General features: G+C 46.2%; 1 protein-coding gene across 7 annotated transcripts in view; it reads right to left on the reverse strand.

The window, feature by feature from the left end:
* The window catches only part of MYO9B (myosin IXB), a 160,798-nt gene that overhangs the window by 15,863 nt on the left and 118,845 nt on the right, over positions 1-26,090 (reverse strand). For all 7 annotated transcript variants that reach the window (XM_066604612.1, XM_066604607.1, XM_066604608.1 and 4 more), the window contains 10 exons: positions 25,139-25,237; positions 23,385-23,561; positions 22,241-22,282; positions 20,443-20,551; positions 13,604-13,677; positions 10,004-10,187; positions 8,770-8,898; positions 8,542-8,647; positions 8,282-8,413; positions 8,039-8,162 (listed from right to left, as the gene is read on the reverse strand). In XM_066604612.1, the coding sequence (XP_066460709.1) occupies positions 8,039-8,162; positions 8,282-8,413; positions 8,542-8,647; positions 8,770-8,898; positions 10,004-10,187; positions 13,604-13,677; positions 20,443-20,551; positions 22,241-22,282; positions 23,385-23,561; positions 25,139-25,237 (1,176 nt within the window). The remainder of the gene's footprint in view (positions 1-8,038; positions 8,163-8,281; positions 8,414-8,541; positions 8,648-8,769; positions 8,899-10,003; positions 10,188-13,603; positions 13,678-20,442; positions 20,552-22,240; positions 22,283-23,384; positions 23,562-25,138; positions 25,238-26,090) is intronic.

A 26,090-nucleotide genomic window follows, 5' to 3' on the forward strand; every position in this document is an offset into this window, starting at 1 on the left:
AATGGGGTCATTTGTGGGCGTTTTCTATGGTTTTGGGCGCTCAAGAACTCTACATGTGTGCTATGGGACCTAAAAGGACTTCAAGCAAAATTTCTGTTCTGAAAGACACTGACTACTCCTTTCGTTTTGGGCCCCGTTGTGGACTCAGATATAATATTAGGGCCACAATGGGTATATTTCTAAACACGGGAGAAAGAGGGGTTTCCATTTTGGGGTGTAAATCCTCATTTTCATGTAAACTATAGGAAAAAAATGTATGTCATTAAAATGATAGAATTGCAAAAATATGAAATTTTACTTTTTCTCCTCTAAATTGAATTAATTCTTGAAAAAAAAAACTGTGGGGTCAAAATACTCATGACACCCCTCAGTGAATACACTAAGGGGTGTAGTTTTTAAAATGGGGTCATTTGTGGGGGTATCTGTTATTCTGACACTCATGAGCCTTTCCAATCTTGGCTTGGTGTAGGAAAACAAAGTGTTTCTCAAAATGCTAAAAAGTAATGTTAAATTTGTACGTCTCCTAAATGGTTAAAAAAAAAACGAAAGTTTTTCCAATGTGCGCCCAAAATAAAGTAAACGGGTGGAAATATAAATCTTAGCAAAAATTTCTATATTATGTTTGCACATATTTAAGATATTGCAGTTGGAAATGTGAAAAAATGACGATTTTTTCAAAATTTTCCCAATTTTGGCGCTTTTAATAAATAAACACAAATTCTATCGGTCTTTTTTTTCCGCCTAAATGAAGTACAACATGTGGCGAAAAAACAGTCAAAATCGCTTGGATATGCAAAACCTTTATGGTGTGTTACCAGGTTAAAGTGACACATGTCAGATTTGCAAAATTTGGCCTGGTCATTAAGGCGCAAACAGGCTTGGTCACTAAGGGGTTAAGTATAATGCCAACTCCAACATCATATTCTCACTCTATCTGAAATTGAATCTTTTAAAAACTGAACTTGCATTTCTCCATCTACTAACGGGCGCCTCCACCCCGCGCCGGCCACCGCACGGGCGCCTCCACCCCGCGCCGGCCACCGCACGGGCGCCTCCACCCCGCGCCGGCCACCGCACGGGCGCCTCCACCCCGCGCCGGCCACCGCACGGGCGCCTCCACCCCGCGCCGGCCACCGCACGGGCGCCTCCACCCCGCGCCGGCCACCGCACGGGCGCCCCCACCCCGCGCCGGCCACCGCACGGGCGCCCCCACCCCGCGCCGGCCACCGCACGGGCGCCCCCACCCCGCGCCGGCCACCGCACGGGCGCCTCCACCCCGCGCCGGCCACCGCACGGGCGCCTCCACCCCGCGCCGGCCACCGCACGGGCGCCTCCACCCCGCGCCGGCCACCGCACGGGCGCCTCCACCCCGCGCCGGCCACCGCACTTGCCACTTATCCAATATAGAATAAAACTTAAATTCATTACTCTCATCCCTAAAGCTCTTTTTAGGGCTCCTGCACACTTGTGTTTTTCTTGCGCGCTTTTCATGCGATATCGCTGCGTTTTTTTCATGCAATTGTCAATGAGACTTTCTAATGTTAAAAACGCATCACACAAAAAAACCCTGGGAAATTTTTTTTACAGCGAGACACCCCTATCAAAATGGGGTGTGGTTAGGGGCATGGCTAGAATGTGGCTCATTACAACATATTATTTCGACCTCCGGGCATCACTATATACAGGAGATACCTAGCTTATACCAGCTGTACATATATAATTTTATACAGGAGATACCCAGGTTATACCAGCATGCTCCATATCACTATATACAGGAGATATACATCCCCTGTATACAGTGATTCCGATGTAACCTGGATATGTCCTGTACATAGTTATATGTACAGCTGGTATAACATATACCACCTAAACATACAAAATTACATACAGTACATGGTACATACCGTATTGGACCGCATTTAGTGCTCCTCTGCTCTCATCCTCGGGTCCCGACATTTTCACTGCAGGGCTGGCTGGACATCCATCCTGACGCCCACACATTGCACGCACGACTTGCTACATCCATCCCTCCCAAGCCCCACAGCTCCGCTCACTCACTCGGTCCCTCCCAAGCCCCACAGCTCCGCTCACTCACTCGGTCCCTCCCAAGCCCCACAGCTCCGCTCACTCACTCGGTCCCTCCCAAGCCCCACAGCTCCGCTCACTCACTCGGTCCCTCCCAAGCCCCACAGCTCCGCTCACTCACTCGGTCCCTCCCAAGCCCCACAGCTCCGCTCACTCACTCGGTCCCTCCCAAGCCCCACAGCTCCGCTCACTCACTCGGTCCCTCCCAAGCCCCACAGCTCCGCTCACTCACTCGGTCCCTCCCAAGCCCCACAGCTCCGCTCACTCACTCGGTCCCTCCCAAGCCCCACAGCTCCGCTCACTCACTCGGTCCCTCCCAAGCCCCACAGCTCCGCTCACTCACTCGGTCGGTCCCTCCCAAGCCCCACAGCTCCGCTCACTCACTCGGTCCCTCCCAAGCCCCACAGCTCCGCTCACTCACTCGGTCCCTCCCAAGCCCCACAGCTCCGCTCACTCACTCGGTCCCTCCCAAGCCCCACAACTCCGCTCACTCACTCGGTCCCTCCCAAGCCCCACAGCTCCGCTCACTCACTCCATCCATCCCAACCCCCACAGCTCCACTCACTCACTCACTCCATCCATCCATCCTAACCCCTACAGCTCCACTCACTCCATCCATCCTAACTGCTACAGCTCCAACACAGAACACAGCAGAGTCCTACATTTACTAAGATTCTACGTGGTCATATGACCCCTGACTCCCCCCACGCAGGGTATCACATGACATCATCGGAGGTTCTAGAAGCTGATGGTTCTGCAGGTCTGTGTGTCTCGCCATGACAGGACTGCTGGGGGAGGGTTAACAGGCGCTAGGGGGCAGTACAGGCTCTGTGAGGGGCTTATGGCAGACTCCAATAGTAGCTCCTCCACCCGCCGCTGTCAAGTTGTTGCACGCCAGGACCACAGCTGACCGGCTGAGCTGTCACCCCATCACTGATAGCACCCAGGGCCAGCCACCCCTCCCGCACCCACCTTGTTACGCCACTGTGTACCGACGTGATTTCCAGCCAGAGAGCCGCGGCTCCCCGTTTGGGAATCGCTGGACTAAGCTCTCGCTGACTTGTTCAAATTGTTTATTAGTTATAGCTTATCTATGGAAAATATTTACGCGAGCTACAGATCAAGGCAATGCATCGATATACAAAAGTGTGGGTTGCATTTTTGAAGCATGAGTATACTTGAATGTTACAGAATGTCAAATGCATCATTTACCTAATAGAATTCCATTAAAAGGGTACAGGTTTTGACTTCTCATACTTCCTACAGAGCAGTTATGACATTAGTGCAGCAGCACCATCTAGCAGTCGGCACAGGTTACAGCACTGTCAGTGCTTTGCAAGAAAGACTGTGCTGACGGACAGCGGCATAAGCATTACATACACAAGGGAAAGGGCCTGTGATGTCACAGTGACATCACAGCTCGTCTCTTCGAAAAGGGGTTTTAAAGAGAATCTGCCACCATGTTTTTGCAGCCCTCTCTAACAGCACATAAGGAAGTTAGTGTCTGTCAGATTACAGTGCTTTGTCAGCTGTATGGATCTGTGCAGTAGTTTTGTAGAAACTTGTATTTTATTAGAAGTAGCCAGACACAGAAGTAGTCCTGCATATTAATGAGATGTAGGCTAGCCACACCCACCCCTTCAGCCAATGACTGGCAGCTCTCTCTTTATGCACAGTAATAGGCAAACAGCAGTCAATCAATGGCTGGAGGACAGGGTGGGTGAAGCTAGCCTGCAGCTCATGAATATGCAGGACTATTTTAAAGGGGTTGTCTTGCGAAAGCAAGTGGGGTTATACACTTCTGTATGGCCATATTAATGCACTTTGTAATATACATCGTGCATTAAATATGAGCCATACAGAAGTTATTCACTTACCTGCTCCGTTGCTAGCGTCCTCGTCGCCATGGTTCCGTCTAATTTCGGGGTCTTCTTGCTTCTTTAGACGCGCTTGCGCTGTGCGGTCTTCTCCCTTCGGCTCTGCTCGGCAGCATCGGCGTTTTGGCTCCGCCCCCTTGTACGAGTCACCGCGTAGCTCCGCCCCATGACGTGTGCCGGTTCCAGCCTTCTGATTGGCTGGAATCGGCACGTGACGGGGTGGAGCTACGCGATGACGCGTACAAGGGGGCAAAGCCAAAACGCCGATGCTGCCGAGCAGAGCCGAAGGGAGAAGACCGCACAGCGCAAGCGCGTCTAAAGAAGCAAGAAGACCCCGAAATTAGACGGAACCATGGCGACGAGGACGCTAGCAACGGAGCAGGTAAGTGAATAACTTCTGTATGGCTCATATTTAATGCACGATGTATATTACAAAGTGCATTAATATGGCCATACAGAAGTGTATAACCCCACTTGATTTCGTGAGACAACCCCTTTAAGTAGTTATCTATGTATAGTGGATATAAAGAGTCTACACACCTGTTAGAATGCCAGGGTTTTGTCATGTTAAAGAAAGAAAAAAAAATCTGAGAAAGATGAATCTTTTAAGATGTAGAATTCTATTGTAAAACCCATTCTCAGAGTGCAGGAAAGTCAATAATATTAGTAAGCCCTTTCACAGAAGAGACTTATTAAAAGAAATTATTTATTAAAGTATATTAAAACCATGCACGCCTGCGACACAAGCTCCAAGAAGCATAGACAAACATAGACAACACTCATACAAATAGTCAAGAGTGAAAAATCTCTCATCGATGTATGGACCCTATGGTTCTGAATGGGACCAGTATCACAACGGAGACTCTCCTATATGGGTTCCGGTTAATAGACTCACAAAGTGATGCCCGAAAGCTCGAATTTCTAAGCACTACCAACTCGACGCGTTTCACCGCTCAAAGTGGCGGATCATCAGGAGATGCGAGAGCTTTTCTAGAAGAGACTATCGTAACAACCTCGTTTCTAGATAAGAAACAACTCAGTAACATGTCTGAAAAAACTGTTGCTGTAACACTGCAATCTTGGATGCTCAAAGGAGTGCAGACTTCCAATTGTGCAACAGATTGTGTCACCAACAGAGTGCACGACGATACTTAGTACAAAAAAGGCGTAATAAACGCTGCAGCACTAGCTGTACTCTTACGGAGAGGCTTACTGAGTCTGAATTCCCCACGACCTATCCCAAGCTATGCGGAAAATCCCTATACAAGCTTCAGGGCTTGTGAAGTGGTTCCAAACAGTCATATCCTATCCTCCCAAGTAAGAGCATGAGCCCCCATAGAATGTCTTAAAATAAAAAAGCAGCAGTACCCATGACCTCGATGATAGGTCAGGGTATAACAAGGTTAGAGCGAGTAGAGCTTAGAAATTTGAACTTTCAGGCATCACTTTGTGAGTCTATTAACCTGAGACCACATACGAGAGTCTCAGTTGTGATACTGGTCCCATTCAGAATCATGGGGTCCATACATCGATGAGAGATCTCTTTGTCTCTTGACTATTTGTGTGAGTGTTGTCTATGTTTGCCTACGCTCCACGGAGCTTGTGCCCTATGTGTGCATGGTTTTAATATACCTTAATAAATCCTCTTCTAGGAGGATTTTCTTGACATTTTCTTAGTTGAATCTTCTAGAACCTCAAAAGGGGTCTGACTGTTGGAAGAAGTCAGTCAGGAGAAGGTGACCAAACCATCTCCAAGACATTACATATTCCATGGAACACAGTGAAGTCGTCAGCAAGAAGTGGATTACATTTGGCACAACTGTGACATTACCAGGAACTGGACGGCCCTCAAAAATGGATGAAAAGCCCAGAAGAAAATTGGTCTGGCAGGCCAAGAGGTCTACAGCAACAGAAAAGGACCTGAGGAGTCTCTGGCAAGTACTGGCTGTGTAGTGCATGTGACAACCATCTCCCGTATTCTTCATACGTCTGGGCTGTGGGCAGAGGCGTAACTTGAAGCTTCTGGGCCCCAATGCAAAACCTATAACAGGGCCCCCAACTGTAATGCTTTAGTCATAGTACTGGGCTCCCTATATGGAGAGGCCTTATGGGCTCCCTATATGGAGAGGAGAGGCCTTATGGGCCCCCTGAGCTCGGGTGCAACTGCATCCCCTGCACCCTCTATAGTTACGCCACTGGCTGTGGGGGAGGGGGTCAAGATAGAAGCCTTTTCTAACAAAGAAAAACATCCAAGTCCGGCTATGGTTTGCCGAAACCTATATCAAGTCTGCCAGAAGTCTGTGGGAGAACTTGTCATGTCTGAGGCGGCCAAAGTTAGACTTTTTTGCCATAATTCCAGAAGGTATGTTTGGCACAAAGCCAACACTGCCATTACCAGAAAACCACTGGACCGCAGTTCCAAATATCAGACTATTTTGGCACGGCTAAAAAGCTGAAGATGGAGGAATTTCACCTTTTTAGCACGTCAATAACCCAAAGACCACCTCCGAAACAACAAAAAAATGGCTGCGCCAGAAGAGAACTGAGGTTTTGGAAAGGCCCAGCCAGGGACCAGACCTGAATCCCATAAAAGATCTGTGGGCTGACCCAAGCAGGGCGCTACGAACATGATGCCCTCGCAATCTGAAAGGTTTGGAGTACTTTTGCAAGGAAGAGTTGGCAGAGATTGCCAAGTCAAGATGTGCCATGCTGATAGACACCTACCAAAAAAAACCAAAAACATGGTTTGCTGTCTAACTAAGAGGGTACATCAACAAAGTATTAGTTTTAGGGTGTGCATATATATATAAAAAAAAAATTATGTTTCCACCCTTAAAGATTTGTTTGTTTTCCACTGAAATTGTGCAGATAACAGGGAACAAAGATGAACCATTTCAGATTTTTACCTTCAATGTCAGATTTTTAACATGACAAAAAAATGGTATTTTAACAGGGTGTGTAGACTTTTTATATGCTGCTACTAATCAAGTACGAGTGTGTCCAAAACTACAGCACAGATCCACACAGCAGACATATCACAGTCACTACCTTGTGCTGCCCTAACAGAGGGGTGCAAAAAGATGGCAACAGAGTCTTTAAGTTAGGCTCCAGTTACCATCTTACAAGTACATTAACTAAGGGCTCATGTCCACGGGCAAAAGAAGAAATAAAATCCGCAGCAGATTTTAACTCTTCTCCTGCCCGCGGATCCGCATCCCATAGGGATGCATTGACCACCCGCGGGGTAGATAAATACCCGCGGATGGTCAATAAAAGTGATTTTAAAAAAAATGGAGCATGAAAAAATCTGGACCATGCTCCATTTTCGTGCGGGTCTCCCGCGGGGACGGCTCCCGCAGGCTTCTATTGAAGCCTATGGAAGCCGTCCGGATCCGCGGGAGACCTAAAAATAGGAATTTAAAAGAATTTACTCATCCGGAGCGGGCGGGGAAGGTCTTCTCTTCCTCACGGCCGGATCTTTCTTGCTTCGGCTCGGCGGATGTGCCCGGCGCATGCGCGCAGCACATCGGCAACGTGCCGCCGGCGTGACGAGTTCCTCCGCTGGCCGAAAAAGAAGATCCGGCCGTGAGGAAGAGAAGACTTTCCCCGCCCGCTACGGATGGGTAAATTCTTTTAAATTCCTATTTTCAGCCCTCATGTCCGCGGGGCAGGAGGGACCCGCTGCAGATTCTCCATGTAGAATCCGTAGCGGGCCTGATTTTCCCCGTGGACATGAGGCCTAAGTCTTCATTGAGTGATATGGTGCCATATTTTGTACACTTGTGCTCTATTATATGGAGTAAACAATCTAGGTGCATGAAAAGCTGATGTCCTGGATTCTTGCATCAAGTTTTGGATCAAGTTTTTGCATGTGATGGTGGAACGAGGGAAAGCGCTCCATTTTGAGCTCACATCTGCGCAGACGTCTTTTGCATAATTTGCAGTGTCATTTTGATATCTAAAGTATATTAGATAATGGCAGTTTATTATAATTTGAGAAAAAAAAAATCCTTCCAAAAAACTCATACGAGGTCAAATTAAATCTCTAGAGCCATGTCCTGATCTGCATCACTTACTGAGCTCTGCCTTAGAAGGGACAGTCTGCACACCGCACGGGTCTCTGCCGCTTCCAGAAGACCAATTTCCTGCATCTTAATTTTATATTGTCGGAGTTGTTCTTTAATTAACATCTCCACGCATCTACGGATGAAGAAAGAATGCAATTAGTCTAAGTTCTCTGCGCACAATCTAGAATTGCAGAATTGTAAAAAAAAACAATGTCTTAAGTTCAACTAATATATGATGTGACTCTCACTCACACAGTGGCTTTGGAGACCTCCTTCATGCTTGTTAAAGGGTCATAATTATCTGGGCAACGAAGTATGCAAGGTGCAAAGACTATAGCCAAAGAGTTTGGAGACATGCGATTCACATCTTCTAAAAGAGAAACCCTGAAAAGAAAAAAGAAGGTCACATATACATACATACATACATACATACATACTATTATATATATATAATAAATAAAATCATATTCATAATGGCTTCTTAAAGACAGCAGAACCCCGTTTTTACTTACTTGACGAGGTGGAAGATTAGCCTTTCCAAGCTGTTATAGTTGGCCTGCGGAAGCTGTCCAAGAACTTTATAAATGGCACAAAGCTGTTCCTGCTTATCTGGGAGCTCTGATGAAGAAAATACAGGTCCGTTTTGTCATTTTTCCAGAAATGCACTTCAACTGTAATTTGCAGAAGATGAAGATTTTAGAAGGTGGTAAAGCAGAGTAAATGGGGAAAGGTTTACTTACCCACAGTTTTCAGGAACTCGCTGTATTGTGCAAATGTCATTAGAGGCTCAGGAAGCTCACGTAACCATTGTTTTAGGATCCCAGTGATTGCGTGGATTGCATACTTCTCAAGTTTAACAGAGTTGGGATCTGTTCAGAATGAAGGTGGAGCAATTGCCGTGCAGAAATATAAAAATGAATTGAAAAAGAAAAAAAAAGAAAAATTAAAACTAGGGCTTTCAACATGAATCACTAACGATACCATTGTAGTAAATACACACACATACCAGATCTTAAAAAATATAGGACATTAAAATAGTATGAGACTAGATGTTGAATGATGCGTTATGAAGAACAAGGTCTTGCTTGACTAGTAGGTGATCTGTTCACTGTCTTTGGGGACAGCAGATATATTGTCCTATGTAAAACAAAACAATACCAAACTGCCTCCAGAAAGGGAAACTATATTAGCCAATCACGAGCCATACCCCAAGAAAAAAACATAACTGACTTGAAACATAGCTGCTTCTTTTTTGTTTCAAGTTTATTAAACTCTCTCATAAGGAGGTCACTGCCTCAAGATCACAGATCTTAAGGCCTCATGTCCACGGGGAAAATCAGGCCTGCTCCGGATTCTCCATGTAGAATCTGCAGCGGGTCCCTCCTGCCCCGCGGACATGAGCGCTGAAAATGGGAATAAATGAGAATAAACTCACCTCCCACCCGCTCCGTTTCTTCTCTTCGCCGCGGCGTCATCTTCTCTGCGTCGCGGCCGGATCTTCTTTCTTCGGCTCGGCGGATGCGCAGGATGACGTCGGTGACGTGCCCCGCGCATGCGCCGTCCCGAAGAAAAAAGATCCGGCCGCGACTGAGAGAAGATGGCGCCGCGGCGAAGAGAAGAAACAGAGCGTGTGAGTAAATTCTGATTTTTGTCTCCCGCGGATCCGGACGGCTTCCATAGGCTTCAATAGAAGCCCGCGGGAGCCGTCCCCGCGGGAGACCCGCATGAAAATGGAGCATGGTCCAGATTTTTTCATGCTCCATTTTTTTAAAAATCCCTTTTATTGACCATCCGCGGGTATTTATCTACCCCGCGGGTGGTCAATGCATCCCTATGGGGTGCGGATCCGCGGGCAGGAGAAGAGTTAAAATCTGCTGCGGATTTTAATTCTTTTTTTGCCCGTGGACATGAGGCCTTAAAGAAAGAAAAAATATATATATATAAAATAGCTCCCCCCCCTCATCTTCAGCATACCTTTCTCCAGGGACATTTTAAGCTCTCGCATGCAATTGGCTGCACCAGACTTGCGGTAGATCCCCTCAGTATACAGGCCATGCATCTCCAAGTACTCCAGAAGGATCTCCATAACAACTGGTACAGAGGTAGACTCATTGGTCAGTTCTGCCACATGTACACCAAAGTGATGGCCTCCTGGGGTCTGTTTAGAGTTTAAGGAAAAGTAAAATTGCTTTAGCTGCTAAAAATACAAAATAATAAAAAAAACAACATTCATCGTCCAACGTCTTGTGGGCCAAGATCATCAATCGAACTACACGCTGCGGGAAGTCAGACTTTCCTTCACTAACTTTCAATTCATCATGAGGCGCAGGGATAACACCATTTAAAAACTACCTATATAAGTTTACTCAGTTGTGGATTCAAAGTGGATTTGTCACCTAAATAAGCTACTGTACTTTAACCCTTTCCAATCCACTGTCTGACGTCTAAAGACATTCTGATTGAAGGCTGTAGAGTTCCGATGTTGGAAGACGTCCGACAGGGTATACTTGCGGTATATTATTGGCCGCTCTGTTATCGGGGGCCTCTCCAGAATGTCCCATACCGCAGTACTGGCTCTAGCCAGCAGATGGTGCCATTGCATAATAGCAGAAAGAGAAAGCCCCCTAGGAAACCCTGAATGCAAAATTAGATTGCAAAGGGTTAACCCCTTAACGCCATAGGGTGTACATTTACGTCCTGGGTGTGCAGGGTTTATATGGTGCTGGATCGTGAGCCGACCCTGCTCCATACAAGGCAGCTACTGGCTGGCCATGATACACACCTGCTTGAAACAGTTGCAATAACGGATGTTAACCCTCTAGATGCCACTGTCTATTCTGACAGTGGCATTTAAATGCTAAGACAATTGTTCGGTAGACCGAATGTGGCCCCACTCCAATACGATCACGGGGTGCTGCTCGGATGCACTGGTAGCTGAGGACCTTCTGAAGGTTGCCACGAACAAATGTAGAGTGCCTGTCAAAATGCAGTATAATGCAATACTGTGGTATCATATTATACTGATGAACGATCAAGCAAATCGCAAGTTCAAGTCCCCTGTGTGGACTAAAGAAAAAAAAAAAAGTGTAATATTTTATTTTTTTATCTAATAAAAAAACAAAAAAAGATACAAAAAAATTCCCCAAAAAACCCATAACAAAAAAAATCATTTAATAAAAAAATAAATAAAAGCATATTTGGTATCACCGCGTCCATAAAAGTCCAATGTATCAAAGTAAGACATTTATCTCACACACTGGAAGTAGTAAGATAAAACCAAAAATATGCAATACTGGCTGTTTTTGTTTTTAACTTCTCAAAAAAATAAATTAATTAATAAAAAGCGGTTAAAAAGTCACACGGACTAAAAACAATGACACAAATAGAAACTACCAGACGTCCCGCACAACTTCCTCAACAGAAAAAAAAAGGGCTTTATCCCTGAGGGGTTAAAAATGTTTCTAAAACTATACTTGTATATCAGAAGTAAAAGCAGTAGCCAAAGTTTAGTAATAAGGCTGTACTTACATTACAAGGATATTGCCACTTTTACAAGTTGTGGTGACCATTTTGCAAGAGTATAAACAGAATGAGCTGCTACTTTGGCATCCCCTTTGAATCAGTATCTCGGAAAACTATGGTAAATAGTTCCCCTTCCCCGTTCGGCGCGAGACAACCCCGATGCAGGGACTTAAAAAAAAAACCCGCACAGCGCTTACCTGAATCCCCGCGCTCCGGTGACTTCTTACTTACTGGTTGAAGATGGCCGCCGGATTCTTCTCCCTCGGTGGACCGCAGGGCTTCTGTGCGGTCCATTGCCGATTCCAGCCTCCTGATTGGCTGGAATCGGCATGTGACGGGGCGGAGCTACACGGAGCCCCATTGAGAAAAGAAGAAGACCCGGACTGCGCAAGCGCGGCTAATTTGGCGATTAGACGCCAAAAATTAGTCGGCTCCATGGAAACGAGGACGCTAGCAACGGAGCAGGTAAGTGAAAAACTTCTTATAACTTCTGTATGGCTCATAATTAATGCACAATGTACATTACAAAGTGCATTAATATGGCCATACAGAAGTGTATAGACCCACTTGCTGCCGCGGGACAACCCCTTTAATGGGACATTTAAGAAGACTGTGCACTGCAGCTTTCTGGTGTAGAAAAGCCATAAAACCTTGTACAAGGGCTGCATGTGCAAAGATTTTGCAGCTTTTCAGCCTTCTGCACTGACCCGACCACTTTTTTTTTTTTTTTTTTGGCCGGTGCATGCTCGGAAGAGTTGTAGCTGTCCACGGCTAACAAATTTATCTATAATTTACGCCAGAAGCTGGCGTAAATCATACCAGAAATGTACACTTGGCCGGGACCAGGTGTACATTTCTAGGAAGGGACACAGAGGTTCGGGGGATGCGCTGAACGCATAAAGAGGGAAGCCCCTCTTCAGGTATTCAGTGCATCGTGCGCTGGGAGGAATCTTACTAAGCCCAATGTCGGAAATCACTTTCCATCACTTCTCATCACTTTCCAGATACTAGTTTGCTGTCAGTGAATGAGAACAGCTGTTTAGTCACTGTTGTATCCTCTTCATGTAGTCTAGTCAGGGTTCCGTAAGCTAAACTGTCTGTCGGGTTAAGTTGCCCTTGTGGCCCTTTTGTATTCATAAATTACTGTATGTTGTATTTTGGCGCTAATATTTGCCCGTGGGAAATTCTTTTGTATGATTATCTACATCATCGTTTCCTCCCCATTATATTTTTAGTGTCACCAGAGGTGCCACCATGTGATTATTTCATCACTTTTATAATGCTTTGATATACTCAGAATAGCAAACAACTAGTCCTTTGAGTTTAACCCAGCAAAACAATCCATCAGGCTATGTTGCTGAATAATAGGCATACATCTATGACATGCCTGGAGGCCTTTCCTGTGCCTCTGGCTGCCATGTTTACCCATTGGCGTCTCGCGATTGCATTTTCCTTTGTCTAACCACCTAGATGCTGTGATCATTACTGACTGTGGCTTTTAGGGAGTTAAATGCGCCGGGCCGAAGAAAGAAGATCCAGCCTCGACTGAGGGAAGATCTGCAGCGTCCGGACAGGTAAGTTTTAATTCAGGTACGGGTGTTCCGCGGATCCGGACGGCTTCCATAGGCTTCAATAGAAGCCTGCGGGAGACCCGCACTAAAATGGAGCATGCCGCATTTTTTTTCCCCCACACATGCAATCCGCGCCTGAAGAGAAAAATGACCAGCAGGTATTTAACTACCTGCGGGTGTCCAATGCATCCCTATGGGGCGCGGATCCGCGTGCAGGAAAAACGCTGCGGATTGTGAATCATCTTTTTACCGTGGACATGGGGCCTAAGAACAACGAATGCATTCTCATGGTGTAGCTTGCTCAATAAGCAGCAGCACAATAGTTACATAGTAACACTGTATGGTGGATTATTTCTTGTTCTGCATTGTTTTTTAGTCCGTTTGCACCAGCAATTCAGTCTTTAATGAGACATTTAAAATATTGTGTAAAGTCCAACAAAAGTTCTCCGCACAAACATACTTATTCCTGTATGGCACTTACGCGTTTCACTCCAGCCGGCCTACAATGAGTTTGAATCTTGCTCTGACATTTCTTGTGGCAGATCATCTTGCAGTCTAATTAGGGACAAACGTTTTACAATTAGACATTTTCATTTCAGAAGACGGAACCATTTAAATAAAGTACATACGTATCATTTCATAAGCTGTCAGCGTACGGACCCAACGTGTGACACCAAATCTTATAGGACTGGCTGCCACTCTGGGCTCAGTAAAGTGAATTTCCCGTCCGTATCATTGGGGGACTCAGCCAGACCATGGGATATAGCCACTGCCACTAGGAGGCGACACTAAGCAAAAGTGTTAGCTCCTCCCACCAGGCTATATCACCCCTGCAGGCACTCAGCAAATTCATTTTTTAGCTTAGTGTCTGCAAGGAGGCAGACAGGTCAGGTCCAGGAGGACTTCGTGGTGGGAATACGGGGAGTCGGGGCTTTTCCCTGGCTTTCCTGTCCTCCCGGGGAGGGCGCAGGCAGATGGTGTCTCCGCCACTCTGCGGTGCCCTACCCAGCGAAGAAAAGGTGGCACGACCCTGCCTATGTGCATTGGCGTCGTTGCCCGCCAGCAATAGGGTTCCCCCCTCTGGAAAAGCGCCCCTCTCAGACGGCGCGCGCAGGGGGGAACACTGCTGGAACGCAGATGGAGAGAAGGGAGTGTATCCGGGACAAGGGAACGGAACTTCAAGCCTCCCTCCAAGTCTGCGGTCGGCTGCCAGGAACCCCTTCAGAGGACCCCCACCACCTTGGAAGGTCCTGGGGAAAGGAGTTCAGGTGCATTCACTCCTTCTCTTTACCTATCTCCTCCTTTCTCCTCTGCCTAGCTCAGTGCATTTGGGTTTATGCCCTTACCCCATCCCCCCTCTCTATCCAGAGACACTGCTGAACAAGGGGGGCTGGGTGCTTACCGGCCAAGGCTGGGAGGGGGTGGATGCTCGCCCACAGAAATGTATGGTTGCGGGCGACCGCGGGTGACTGCTGCGACAGTGGATGGTGGATCGCAGCTGTGGGACAAGGAGCAGGCTGCAGAGTGAGCTGCGGCGCCCCGGGGGGCGGGGCGCCGGCCGCGGGGACGCATTAGTGTGGTGCACTTAGCATTTCCGGTGACGCGCCCAGACTTCCGGGGCAGGCCACGCCCACCCCGGCCGCGCGGGACTTTCAGGGAGGCGGCCAGCAAAGAAGATGGCCGCTCCCAGTAGCTCTTGCAAGGAACTACTTGCTAGTGAGCAGCTCCACTTCTTGCCATTGGCACTTACCGCGGCAGGTTTTTTGTCCCCAAACCACAAGTACCTCCTAGCAGTGCGGTTTGTTCTACAATTAGCAAGCTCCAGTCAGCAGCAGCAGCACCAGTCGGTCAGCAGCACCAGTCGGCAGCAGCACCCGTCGGTCAGTAGCGCCAGCAGCGACAGTCTCTAGCGGCGGCAGCTTCCAGCGTTTTTACCACAGAGAAGGCCACCAGGACCCAGTAGCTCCAGCTGGGCCAGGACAACCGCAGGACGGGGTAAGCCCTGCCAAGGCAGCTCTCCCCTGTGTCTTTCCCCCTTCCCTGCGGGTACTCTCTCTCAGCAGTACACGGAGACACCCTACCCCTATTCCCACCACTCCCTTGAGGTTATCTAGAGGTGTGTGGATTGCGTCATGTCTGACCCTAGACCAGAGGGTTCCAGTCAGGCTATGGGGAGGGCAAAAATACTATGCGTGCACGTTATGCAACGCTAGGTTCCCAAGCGGTCAGGCGGAACCCCGCTGTGTAGCCTGTAACCCAGTGCGTTCAGCTCCAGGGACCCCGGTGCCCCCCTAGAGCAGGTAATCGAGCCTGAATGGGCTAGATCCCTGGCTGCAGCGGTGTCAGGACTAGCCAGCTCGTCGGCAGCGATATTGCACCGCTTAGAATCCGATTCGGAGGTGTCTTCCATGGAGCGTTCGCGGGGAAGGTCGCACAAGAGGCGGAGATCCCGCAGCTCTGAAGGGGTCTCGTCGGTACAGAAGGTCGTCCAGATCTTCTAGGTCGCAACACTCTAGAGAGTCTTTTCACACTCCTCTTGGTTCCAGGGAAGCATTCCGGACGTATCATAGGTCCAGGGAAGCTTCTAAGCAGTCTCGGCATACGGGGAGATCGGTTAGATCGGATCCCTCACGGGCCTCATGCTCCTCAACATCTCAAGCAGACCAAGATCAGCCTCGGCACGGTTTTTCGGGGGGTAGTAGCGGTCTGGAGGAGGAGGAAGCGTCCGTCGTGTCATCACTGTCAGACAAGAGATTATTTGGCCCAAAACGTGACGATCTAATTAAGGATGCTACGGGCGCAAGAAAGGCGCCACCTAGGAAGAAATCCTTTTTTCGTTCCTTTCGGCAGGTTACATCCCGGCTCACAACAGGACACAGTCAAAAAGGGCCCCAGCAGAGCAGAGGAAGAATCCTTCCTTTAAGACCAGGCCAGCCTGGCGAGCTCGCTCCAAGGCGCCTAGGGGCGCAAGGACAGGAGTATCAGTTTGAGGGTCTTTCCCCACCCGCTATTCACAGGGTGGGGGGCAGGCTCTTATGGTTCCAGGATGTATGGTTAGCCCGCGTGACCAACGCCTGGGTACAGGAGGTCGTCTCACGAGGGTACGCCATCGAATTTGCAACATTTCCACGGGAGCATTTTGTCAGATCCAGGATACCGAAGGACCCAGGAAAGGCAACACAGCTGCGCCAGGCAATAAAACAACTATTGGCACAGGGAGTAGTGGTGCCGGTGTGTCAGCACAGAAGGGGTTTTTATTCGAATCTCTTCATATTTCCCAAGAAGGATGGCAGGGTCAGACCGGTCCTCGACCTACGAAAGTTAAATCCTTACGTCAAAGCAAGACATTTCAGGATGGAGTCCCTCAAGTCGGTAATAGCGTCTATGGAACCGGGGGAGTTCCTGGCGTCAGTGGATATCAGGGACGCGTACCTGCATATTCCAATTCGCGACTCTCACCAGCAGTTTTTACGCTTCGATGTCCAGGGGAGCCATTATCAATTTGTAGCGCTGCCGTTCGGGCTCTCGACATCCCCGAGAGTCTTTACAAAGGTGCTGGCAGCAGTATTGGCACTACTCCATGCGAGGGGGTGATAGCCATCCCTTACCTAGCCGACATACTGGTGAAGGCTCCAGACCAGGAAGGCAATCTAGAGAGTCTGAGAATCACACTTCAGACTTTGGAGGAATTCGGTTGGGTCATAAACCACAAGAAATCCTGTCTAGTACCATCTCAACAGTTGGAATTTCTGGGGATGGTGTTCAACACCAAGAAGCACCAGATTCGCCTGCCGCAAGCGAAAGCAGTAACACTGGTCAACAAGGTGCGTCCGCTACTTCAGGGGAGGCAAACGACCATCAGGTATTGCATGAGAGTACTGGGCATGATGGTAGCCTCCTTCGAGGCCATATCATTCGCACAGTTTCATTCCAGGGAGTTCCAGCATTTCATCCTGGCACACTGGAACAGGTCGCAGTGGACGTTAGACCAGCGAATCTCCATAACACCAAAGGTTCGCCTTGCCCTGAGATGGTGGACGAGTCTCAGGAGACTCCAAGGGGGTCGGTCACTGTTTCCAGGACAGTGGAGGATACTGACCATGGACGCCAGTTGTTACGGCTGGGGCGGAACTTTGGAGGGACACTCCACCCAGGGGAGGTGGTCACAAGATGAGGCAAGGCTACCGATAAACGTTCTGGAGCTGCGAGCCATCCAGCAAGCACTGCAGTATTTCCATCCACGGCTCAACAGAAAGGATGTGAAAGTCCAGACAATCATACGTCAACCGGCAGGGGGGCACAAGAAGTGCGAGAACAATGACGGAGGTATCCGGCATACTCAGCTGGGCGAAGAAACATCTACAGTCCATATCGGCAGTTCACATCCCGGGGGTAGAAAACTGGGTAGCAGATTTTCTCAGTCGAAAGACAGTGGACCCCGGCGAGTGGCAGCTGCATCCGGAGGTCTTTCAAGCGATATGTCAGCGCTGGGGCACACCGGACGTGGATATGATGGCTTCCGGACTAAATTACAGGGTTCTCCCTTTCGTGGCACGCTCAAGAGATCCTCAGGCGGTAGCAGTGGACGCCCTACTGGTCTCGTGGGCAGGGTTCAGACTACCATACGTGTTTCCTCCTCTTCCACTCATTCCGAGGATATTAAAGAAGATCAAGAGGGAAGGAGGACCAGCAATCCTGGTGGCTCCGGATTGGCCGAGGCGAGCATGGTATCCAGACATAATCGACATGTTGGCCGACGCTCCGTGGCCACTCCCAGAACGGGAGGACCTACTATCACAAGGACCAATCTTCCACCCGAATCCAAAGTCGTTTCGTTTGACGGCCTGGCCGTTGAGACCACGATATTAAAAAATGGGGATTCTCGGAAGCAGTTATCCGAACTATGGTCCAAGCCAGGAAGCGAGAATTTATTATCGCGTATGGAGACGCTTTTTCAGCTGGTGTGAAGACCGCCATATACATCTCATGCGTTTTCTCACTAGCAAACATTCTAGCGTTTTTCTACAGCTGGGACATGCGAGGGAGAGAGCGCTGCACCAACTGGATTTGGTGGGGGCCTTGCAAATTTATGTGGCAAGGACCAAAGACTTCCGGAAGACAGACACGCTGTTCGGAATCCCGGAGGGGCCGCGTAACGGTTCTGCGGCCTCGAAGGTGACCATCTCGAGGTGGATTTGGCCGCTAGTGACAGAGGCTTATCGAGCCAAGGGGAGGTCACCACCATTCTGGATAACGGCCCACTCTACAAGGGCGATGGGGGCTTCCTGGGCGGTACAGCATGGAGCCTCAGCATTACAGGTATTTAAGGCAGCCACTTTGGCGTCCCTGCATACATTTGCAAAATTCTATAGGGTCCATACATATGCATCAGCGGATGCTGCCCTGGAGAAAGGTTCTACAGGCGGCAGTCCCCTGACTGCTGGGGACCTTTTTTTCTGGGAATTCCCACCCTTTTATTTCCAGGACTGCTTTTGTACGTCCCATGGTCTGGCTGGGTCCCCCAATGATACGGACGAGAAACGAATATTTTTGGTATAACTTACTGTAAAATCTTTCTCGTTACTACGTTCATTGGGGGACACAGCACCCTCCCAAGGATTAATTTCTTTATAGCAGGACGGAGCCCTTTGGTCTCGGGTCACATATGACGAGATATATATCCAGAAGACTGGTATGTCTTTCCTTGGTTTACGTTAAAGTGTAAATAATTTTTTGATGCACTCCCACTGGCTGTTCCTACTGCTTGCATACAAATTAATTAGCTGAGTGCCAACAGGGGTAATACAGCCTGGTGGGAGGAGCTAACACTTTTGCTTAGTGTCGCCTCCTTGTGGCAGTGGCTATATCCCATGGTCTGGCTGTGTCCCCCAATGAACGTGACGAGAGAGATTTTACGGTAAGTTATACCAAAAATATTAGTATTAAAAGGATTGGCTGATCTCTAAAGTAATATGTATATTAACTGATCCTGCTAATGTAACGAGTCACCGAATGGTCATAAGAGGGCTTGTTTTTTGCTTTGGGAACTGTGGTTTTTAATGGTACCATTTTTTGGGTACTTACATAGACTGGTAGAGTTGGAAGGATAAAAAGAATACTATATTAGAATCATAGCATGGTAGAGTTGGAAGGGACCTCCAGGGTCATCGGGTCCGACCCCCTACTCAGTGCAGGATTTACTAAATCATCCCAGACAGAGGTCTGTCCAGCCTTTGTCAGAGCACTTCCATTAAGGGAGAACTCGCCACCTCCCGTGGTAACCTGTTCTACTCATTGATCAACCTCCCTGTAAGAAAGTTTTTTTTTCTAATATCTAATCTGTGCCTCCTCCCTTTCAGTTTCATGCCATTGCTTCTAGTCTTTCCTTGTGCAAATGAGAATAGGGCTGATCCCTCTGCACTGTGAAAATTTTCTGGAGGGCAGGGAGAAGGAAAAAAAATAAAATAAAAAAATCAATTCTGCTTTTTTTACAGTGTTAGTCATACAGCATAAACGACATGATTAATATTTTCTGCAGGTCGGTACGATTATGACGGTACCAATTTTTAAAAACTTATTTTAGGCTTTTCCACAGTAAACATTTTTTACTTTTTGCATTGATGCATTGAAAGTCCCATAACTTAATTTTTCCATGGACGGAGCTCTGTGAGGGCTTGCTTTTTTGATGACGAGCTGCAATTTTTATTGGTACCATATTGGGGTACATATAGCTTTTTTGATCACCTTTATTACATTTTTGGGGGGAGGCAAAATGAACAAAATAAGCTTTTTTTTTAAAATACATTTTTGCCAGGCAGGATAGTGTGTTCAATTTATTATACAGCTTGTTGCGGATGTAATTATACCAAACGTGGTGTTTTTTTTAATTTTTCATTTTATGTCCCTATAGGGAACTTGAACGAGAAAAGCTATGATTATATTGCAGTACTTTTGTACTACAATGCATTCAATAGCGATCACAGGCTATGGCAACCCATCGGCCTTCCATAAGCATGCTTCATCTGTGAACCCTTTAAATGCCGCACTCTAAATTGAGGATGGCATGTAAGGGATTAACCGCGGGGAATTGTGTTCTTACTGATCTCCACTGTTGCAGTGGGAGGCCGGCTGTCAGTCACATCCGCTTACCCCTTTGCACGATGGCATGGGCTCATTTCTGAGGCTGTGCCATCCACAGGATGTTTGTCCAGTTGTGTTAAGGGGTTAAACTACACGTTTGAGAATGTGGCAATGATATGAAATTACTTTTATCTTCTATATTTTGCTGCAAAGCCAAGGGGATGATGGGCCTGTACTTACTACTGCAGAGAAAAGCCTTCTCCATCGGCCATATCCCAGAGGAACAATGCTCACAGGATTGGCCAATGTTCACCTGGTAGCTGACGAACACATGACCATGCGATTCCAACTGCAAGACAAAAAGGCTAAATGGTTACTGAATCTGTAGCGGTGATTATTAAATACCAGTAGTTGTGGTGATATGAGGGGGTATTGTGCTATGAGTAAACAAATTATCTGCTTGGTGCAATAGTGAGCAGTGCTAGAAGGGCATGACAGATGGCCATGCTCTATCAAATTAGCACTATGGTATATACCATGCAAGTCAAGCAAGTAACATTGTTGATTTCCTAATCTGGATTAGCCAGAAAGTCCGACCAGTAGGGACTGAACAAAATCTACCTTTAATCAATTGACATATATTAGTTTGATAGCACAGATATGAGGTGCACACAATGTTGTGGCCCACGGGAATCAGAAATGATAATTGCCCTGTGTGTTCAGTCATTCAGTTTCTGCATGCAGAAATCTAAACGACACGCCGTTCCGTGTAAACAACACTTGTGAACGACTGTCTGCCTACTGTGAATGGAGGTGGGTAGGGGGGGGGGGGTGTACGCTCCCAGGCCCGCTCCGCCTCCTTGCCGGGAGCGCTTTGAGCGATGCAAGCGACACTCGCTCTTGTGTAATAGCGCAGTGACGAAGATCACAGGGAGGCGTTGCCAGGGATCGTATGACAGCTCGTTCCATGTAAATGGGGCATAAATCTGTGTTCTAAGAGCAATCCAAGAAAGAAAAGTTACGCACCTAACAACATCTTCCAGAAGCTGAATGACAACAGAATTCAGTCTTTGACTGGAACCTAGTTATATGCGGTCTATTACCTTAAACCCTTAAAAGGGCTATGCCACCTATCAAGTACATCTAAAAAGTCCTCAAAAAGGACTTTTAATCCCTATTTTAAACCGCTTCACACCCTTTCCATCCAGAACATTTCCTTTTTCATCCATTTCTCCTTCGGTGTCCTCCTCAGACTCACGGCTAATCTGTGCAGCCCTGTGTAGGCCACTAGACAGTGCCAAGAGAACCATTTCTCTGACTTCTGTCTACTCCTCCTAGAACTCAAAGTCCTTTTAAGATATTACAATTTCTAAACCAGAGACGAAAAAAAAAAGGGCCTGTACTCCTCACCAAAGCAGTACTTGTGAGGATTTGGGGCTTTTGTGTAGTGTCCCTTAATGAACTTCCACTCAAAACATAGCAGCCTTATATCCATTAGTGCTCCTACCCACTGGCATTAGGTTTTCTAGCGATGCGAGAGTGATCCGCCACCCCCTCTCCCCGCTATGGGGGGATTCCAAGGCTGTTTCACGATCTTCTCCCATTGACTTCAATGGGACCCCAGCGTGATTAAAAACAATGGGCGATATCGCAGTTTTTTTTTTTTATCATAGCGCGGCTTGAGGCAAATGAAAACAAAAACCATTGAAAATCATTGGTTTCATAATCATGCATTTTCACTCGCTCTCGCATCGCTAGAATATCTATCGTCAATGGATAAGAGCCCTTAATTCTTAAATGCAGTCTATTGTGCCAGGCTAGAGGGAAGCTGCCTGCGGCGTTTTTCCAATGGGATTATAGTCAGGAAGTTCAGAAAAAAAATATCTTCCTCTCTGATCACTACAAATTTCTTATCACCTTCCGTTTATCAGCTGCAGGTTCATAACCTAATGAGTTTGGTTTCTGCGTACATTTACCCTACAGATGTAAGTGTGTAGAACGGCTTCTTGGCAAACTACAACCACAATAGAACGCTTACATGTTGGTCTTGTTTCCTCTTCTTCTTTTGAGATTTCCTCTGCTAAAATACAAAAATAGAAAATGCTTATTTAAAGCAGCAAAAAAAAAAAAACACTTCAACTTTCCACTAACATGAATACTGAAAGTAAGTCTCCAGAGAAATAGAACTGCACATTCAGTCTTTTCTAAAGCTCCCACCGTGTTATACAATATACCTGCCGCCTGATTCATGCTTAACCCCTTCACAACCAAGGTTGCATATGGATGCCCTTGTTTGCCGAGGGGGGGGGGGGGGGGACACGTTATATGGACTGGGCTCGGAAGCTAAGCCAGCTCCATATATAACAGCTGTCAGCTATTTTAAGCAGCTGACTGGCAATAACCGCAATCTGAACTAGCTCCAAAAGCGCCTTTTTCACCACTTAGATACTGTAGTGAATGCAGACCACAGCATCTAAGTGGTTAAACAGAGGGAAGCTGTCTCCTCTGTCTTTCAGGATGTTTTGGCAGCAATCAAGTCAGGAGTTGAAGTCTCCCAGTTGCCCTATAAATGTAAACTGAAGATTAAAAAGTACAGAAAAAAAAACAAAACACCTTTTTCTATTATTTTTCACAAAAAAATACTTAACCCAAGGATAGGCCATCAGTAAAAAATTGCCTGGAAAATCCCTTTAAAATGTAAGCCTGAATTTGTACCATTTCTGTGCATTATATGATAGATTTAAAAGATGCAGATGAAAAAAAAAAAGGTATAACTCTAATAGGTAATGACCGAGAACGACAAGAAAGAATGTACTGGTTTTTATTTAAATTATATACTTACACTCTCCATTAAACAATCTAGAACATCTTTTCTTATAACCCTGCTTTGTGCTGTTTTCTACTATTCTTCCAGAAATAAACTGACAACTGGGTGTGTCCCTACAGTGACACTGGCAGTGCTGATTGGACAGTGTCACACTTTGTAATGACAGACCCTTAGGTTGTAACACATAGTTTTCAATTTGCTCATAAAATTTCGAGGAGGAATAGCAGAGGAACATCATAACAAAGCTCTAAGAAAATATATTCCAGAAATATTTCATGGGGCTAAAATATACAATAGGCAAATCAGGAGAGAGAGAAAAAAACCAACAAAAACACCCCTCAATACAATTACCAACCTTCTGCGGTTCATGTTCCTCCTTCTTAGAGTAACCACGTGTGAACTCATCCAAGAAGGATTGGAATAAGTTTAGAACAAGCTTCACATCCTTCTCATTATTTTCCTTAGTTAGGCTGCTCACAAGAAGCTGGAAATTCTCCATCAGGTCCTTGTAACCAGCATGAATGTGCCCATTCTGGAATAAGATCAAGATAGTCATACAGTGTTCCACATCTTTTATTATTTGATATGCGTCCTCATTAGGTCTACTATACTGACAAAGTATATTAATGGGGTTTTATGACCTTAAAAAAAATACAAAAAAACAAAAACACACAGACACACACACACACACACACACACACACACACAAAAAAGACCTTTTAAAGGCCCCAGGGTGGAGTTATTAACCCCTTAAATATATGGCTTCTTTTTTTGAAAGTGAGGAGGAAAAAAAAACTAAATGGGGTAAAAAAGTCATAACCCTTTAATTTATCCATCATCGTAGCTGAGGGCTTATTTTTGGGGTGACTAGTTGTATTTTTCAATTGTTCTAATTAATGTGCTAAAAATAATTTTAAAAAAAAGTAATCAGAGTGGAGTGAAATGGAAAAAAAGAATCACTTTCTAGGTTATTAGGTGGCGTGAAATGGGAAAAAATTTAAATCTGCCATCTTAGTGGCTTTGATTAGTTCTTGGACCGCTGCTCAGCCAATCAATGCAGCGCATGACAAAACAATCACAGCCTAACGCGTTTTTGAGGCGGGATTCATGAACTGGCTGAGCTGCGGCATTGATTGACCAATTCATAAATCCCGCCTCCACAACACGATTGCTATGATTGGTTATTCAACTGCTGCTCACCCAATCAATGCAGTGCTGGATGAACCAATGACAGCCATCGCATTGGTTCATCCAGCACTGCACTGATTGGTTCTTCAACCGCTGCTCAACCAATCAGTGCAGTGCCGGATCTACCAGTGCGATGGCTGTGATTGGTTCATCCTGCACCGCATTGATTGGTTCTTCAACTGCTGCTCTGCCAATCACAGCCATCGCTTTCTGGAGGCGGGATTTATGAATCCCATAACCAGAAAGTGATGATTTACGAGCTGTGAGGACTGCGGGAACGTCCCCGGCTCTGGAGAACAGCAGGAGGAATCAGGACCTTGCCTGCTAGGTAATGTATTCCTTTTTTTAAAGTAGTATAACTAGGGCTTATTTTCAGCCTCCCCAATAAATCAGGGTATGGCTTATTTTCGGGGAAACACAGTATTACTTTTTCACTGGGCCTAAAGTCTAGTGTCGCCAACCTGTTCCCCACTGAAACCTCATTCGTCACTCACACAATAGCCGCAGCCACTCGCTGGCTTCAGACAGCAGTCATGCCAGCCTGATGAGTCCGGCGATCGCTTGAGGTGAGTGATGAATGTGACATCACTTATTGTTTCAGCAGATAAGAGAGTCAGTGATGCTAAACAAAGGCAAAGTGAAAGGGCAAGTCATGCATTTTGTAATGCCATTTGCTTACCTTAGGGCAAGAATTTTTTTTTTAACAGGTGAGAAAACCCTTTTAAATGCTTACCTTGTGATTTCTGGCTTGGTAAGAACTATTTATTTCAGCAATTCAAGCAAGAAGTTATCCATACAACATTGAAGCTTAAAAATATACAGCAGACAAAACATTTTGAGAAAAAAAAGCTCTTAAACCATTTGTATAAAAAGCAAAACTGTCGATAAACTTTATTAAAAGGGATATATGTAGTAACTTACAGGAGAAGAATACATAGACTTGAGATTTGCTCTAAACATTTCCATGGCTCTGTAGAGAAGACTTTCAATAGCAGATTTATCCTGGTGCAGAGTGGTAATCTGAGTAGATTAAAAAAAAATGTTTCTTTACTTGATTAGTGGAAGAGGAAATAAAGGTCCATTTAGATGCAACGATTACCACTTAAAAAAGATGGCTTTTGAGCGATCATCGTTGCCTCTAAACGTGCAGCCATCGTGCACCGTTCGTTCATCGCTCATTTCTAGCCAGCTGGAAATCAGTGATGAGCCTTATCAGCACCTATGTGCTAATGCTTTCCTGGTCCTCCGCTGGAGTCTGTGCATCCAGCTCCAGCAATGTTTTGTTAACATGTTACCACTGCAGTATCTGGTTTCAGGGATCACTTCAGTGGTAACGTCACTGGAGCCCGGTAAATATATTCACAGGGTACCAGGGAAGTGTTGGCATGGGATCTTTAAAATAGGAGCAAGATCACAGCTCTAGTTGTGATCCTGACAGTGTAAGCTTCTCAGACATCATGCTGTCCCTGTTCATCTTTGGGTAACCCCAGGGAAAAGATGTTAGATAAGTTTTGGTTCATGTCATCTTCCCTCACTACCAATAAGAAAAAAGGCAGAGTACTGTGTGCTAGAGACAGTTTTTGCTGCATCTTTTATTATGTGTGAGCTCAGCATGGTAAGAGCATGAGAACTTAGAAAATGTGGATTTTTAGGTTAAATTACAAAAAACACATTACCTTTCCACTATGTGTGCTGTATGATTTAGCTACCATACTATTACTATGAATAGGATCGCTGACTGGAGATACCTTATATATCTGTTAGACAAGTTGTTAAAGTATAATATATTATATATATATATATATATATATATATATATATATATATATATATATATATATATATATATATACACATATACACATACATATAC

This window comes from Eleutherodactylus coqui, chromosome 5 (assembly GCF_035609145.1).
Source record: "Eleutherodactylus coqui strain aEleCoq1 chromosome 5, aEleCoq1.hap1, whole genome shotgun sequence".
NCBI lineage: Eukaryota > Metazoa > Chordata > Amphibia > Anura > Eleutherodactylidae > Eleutherodactylus > Eleutherodactylus coqui.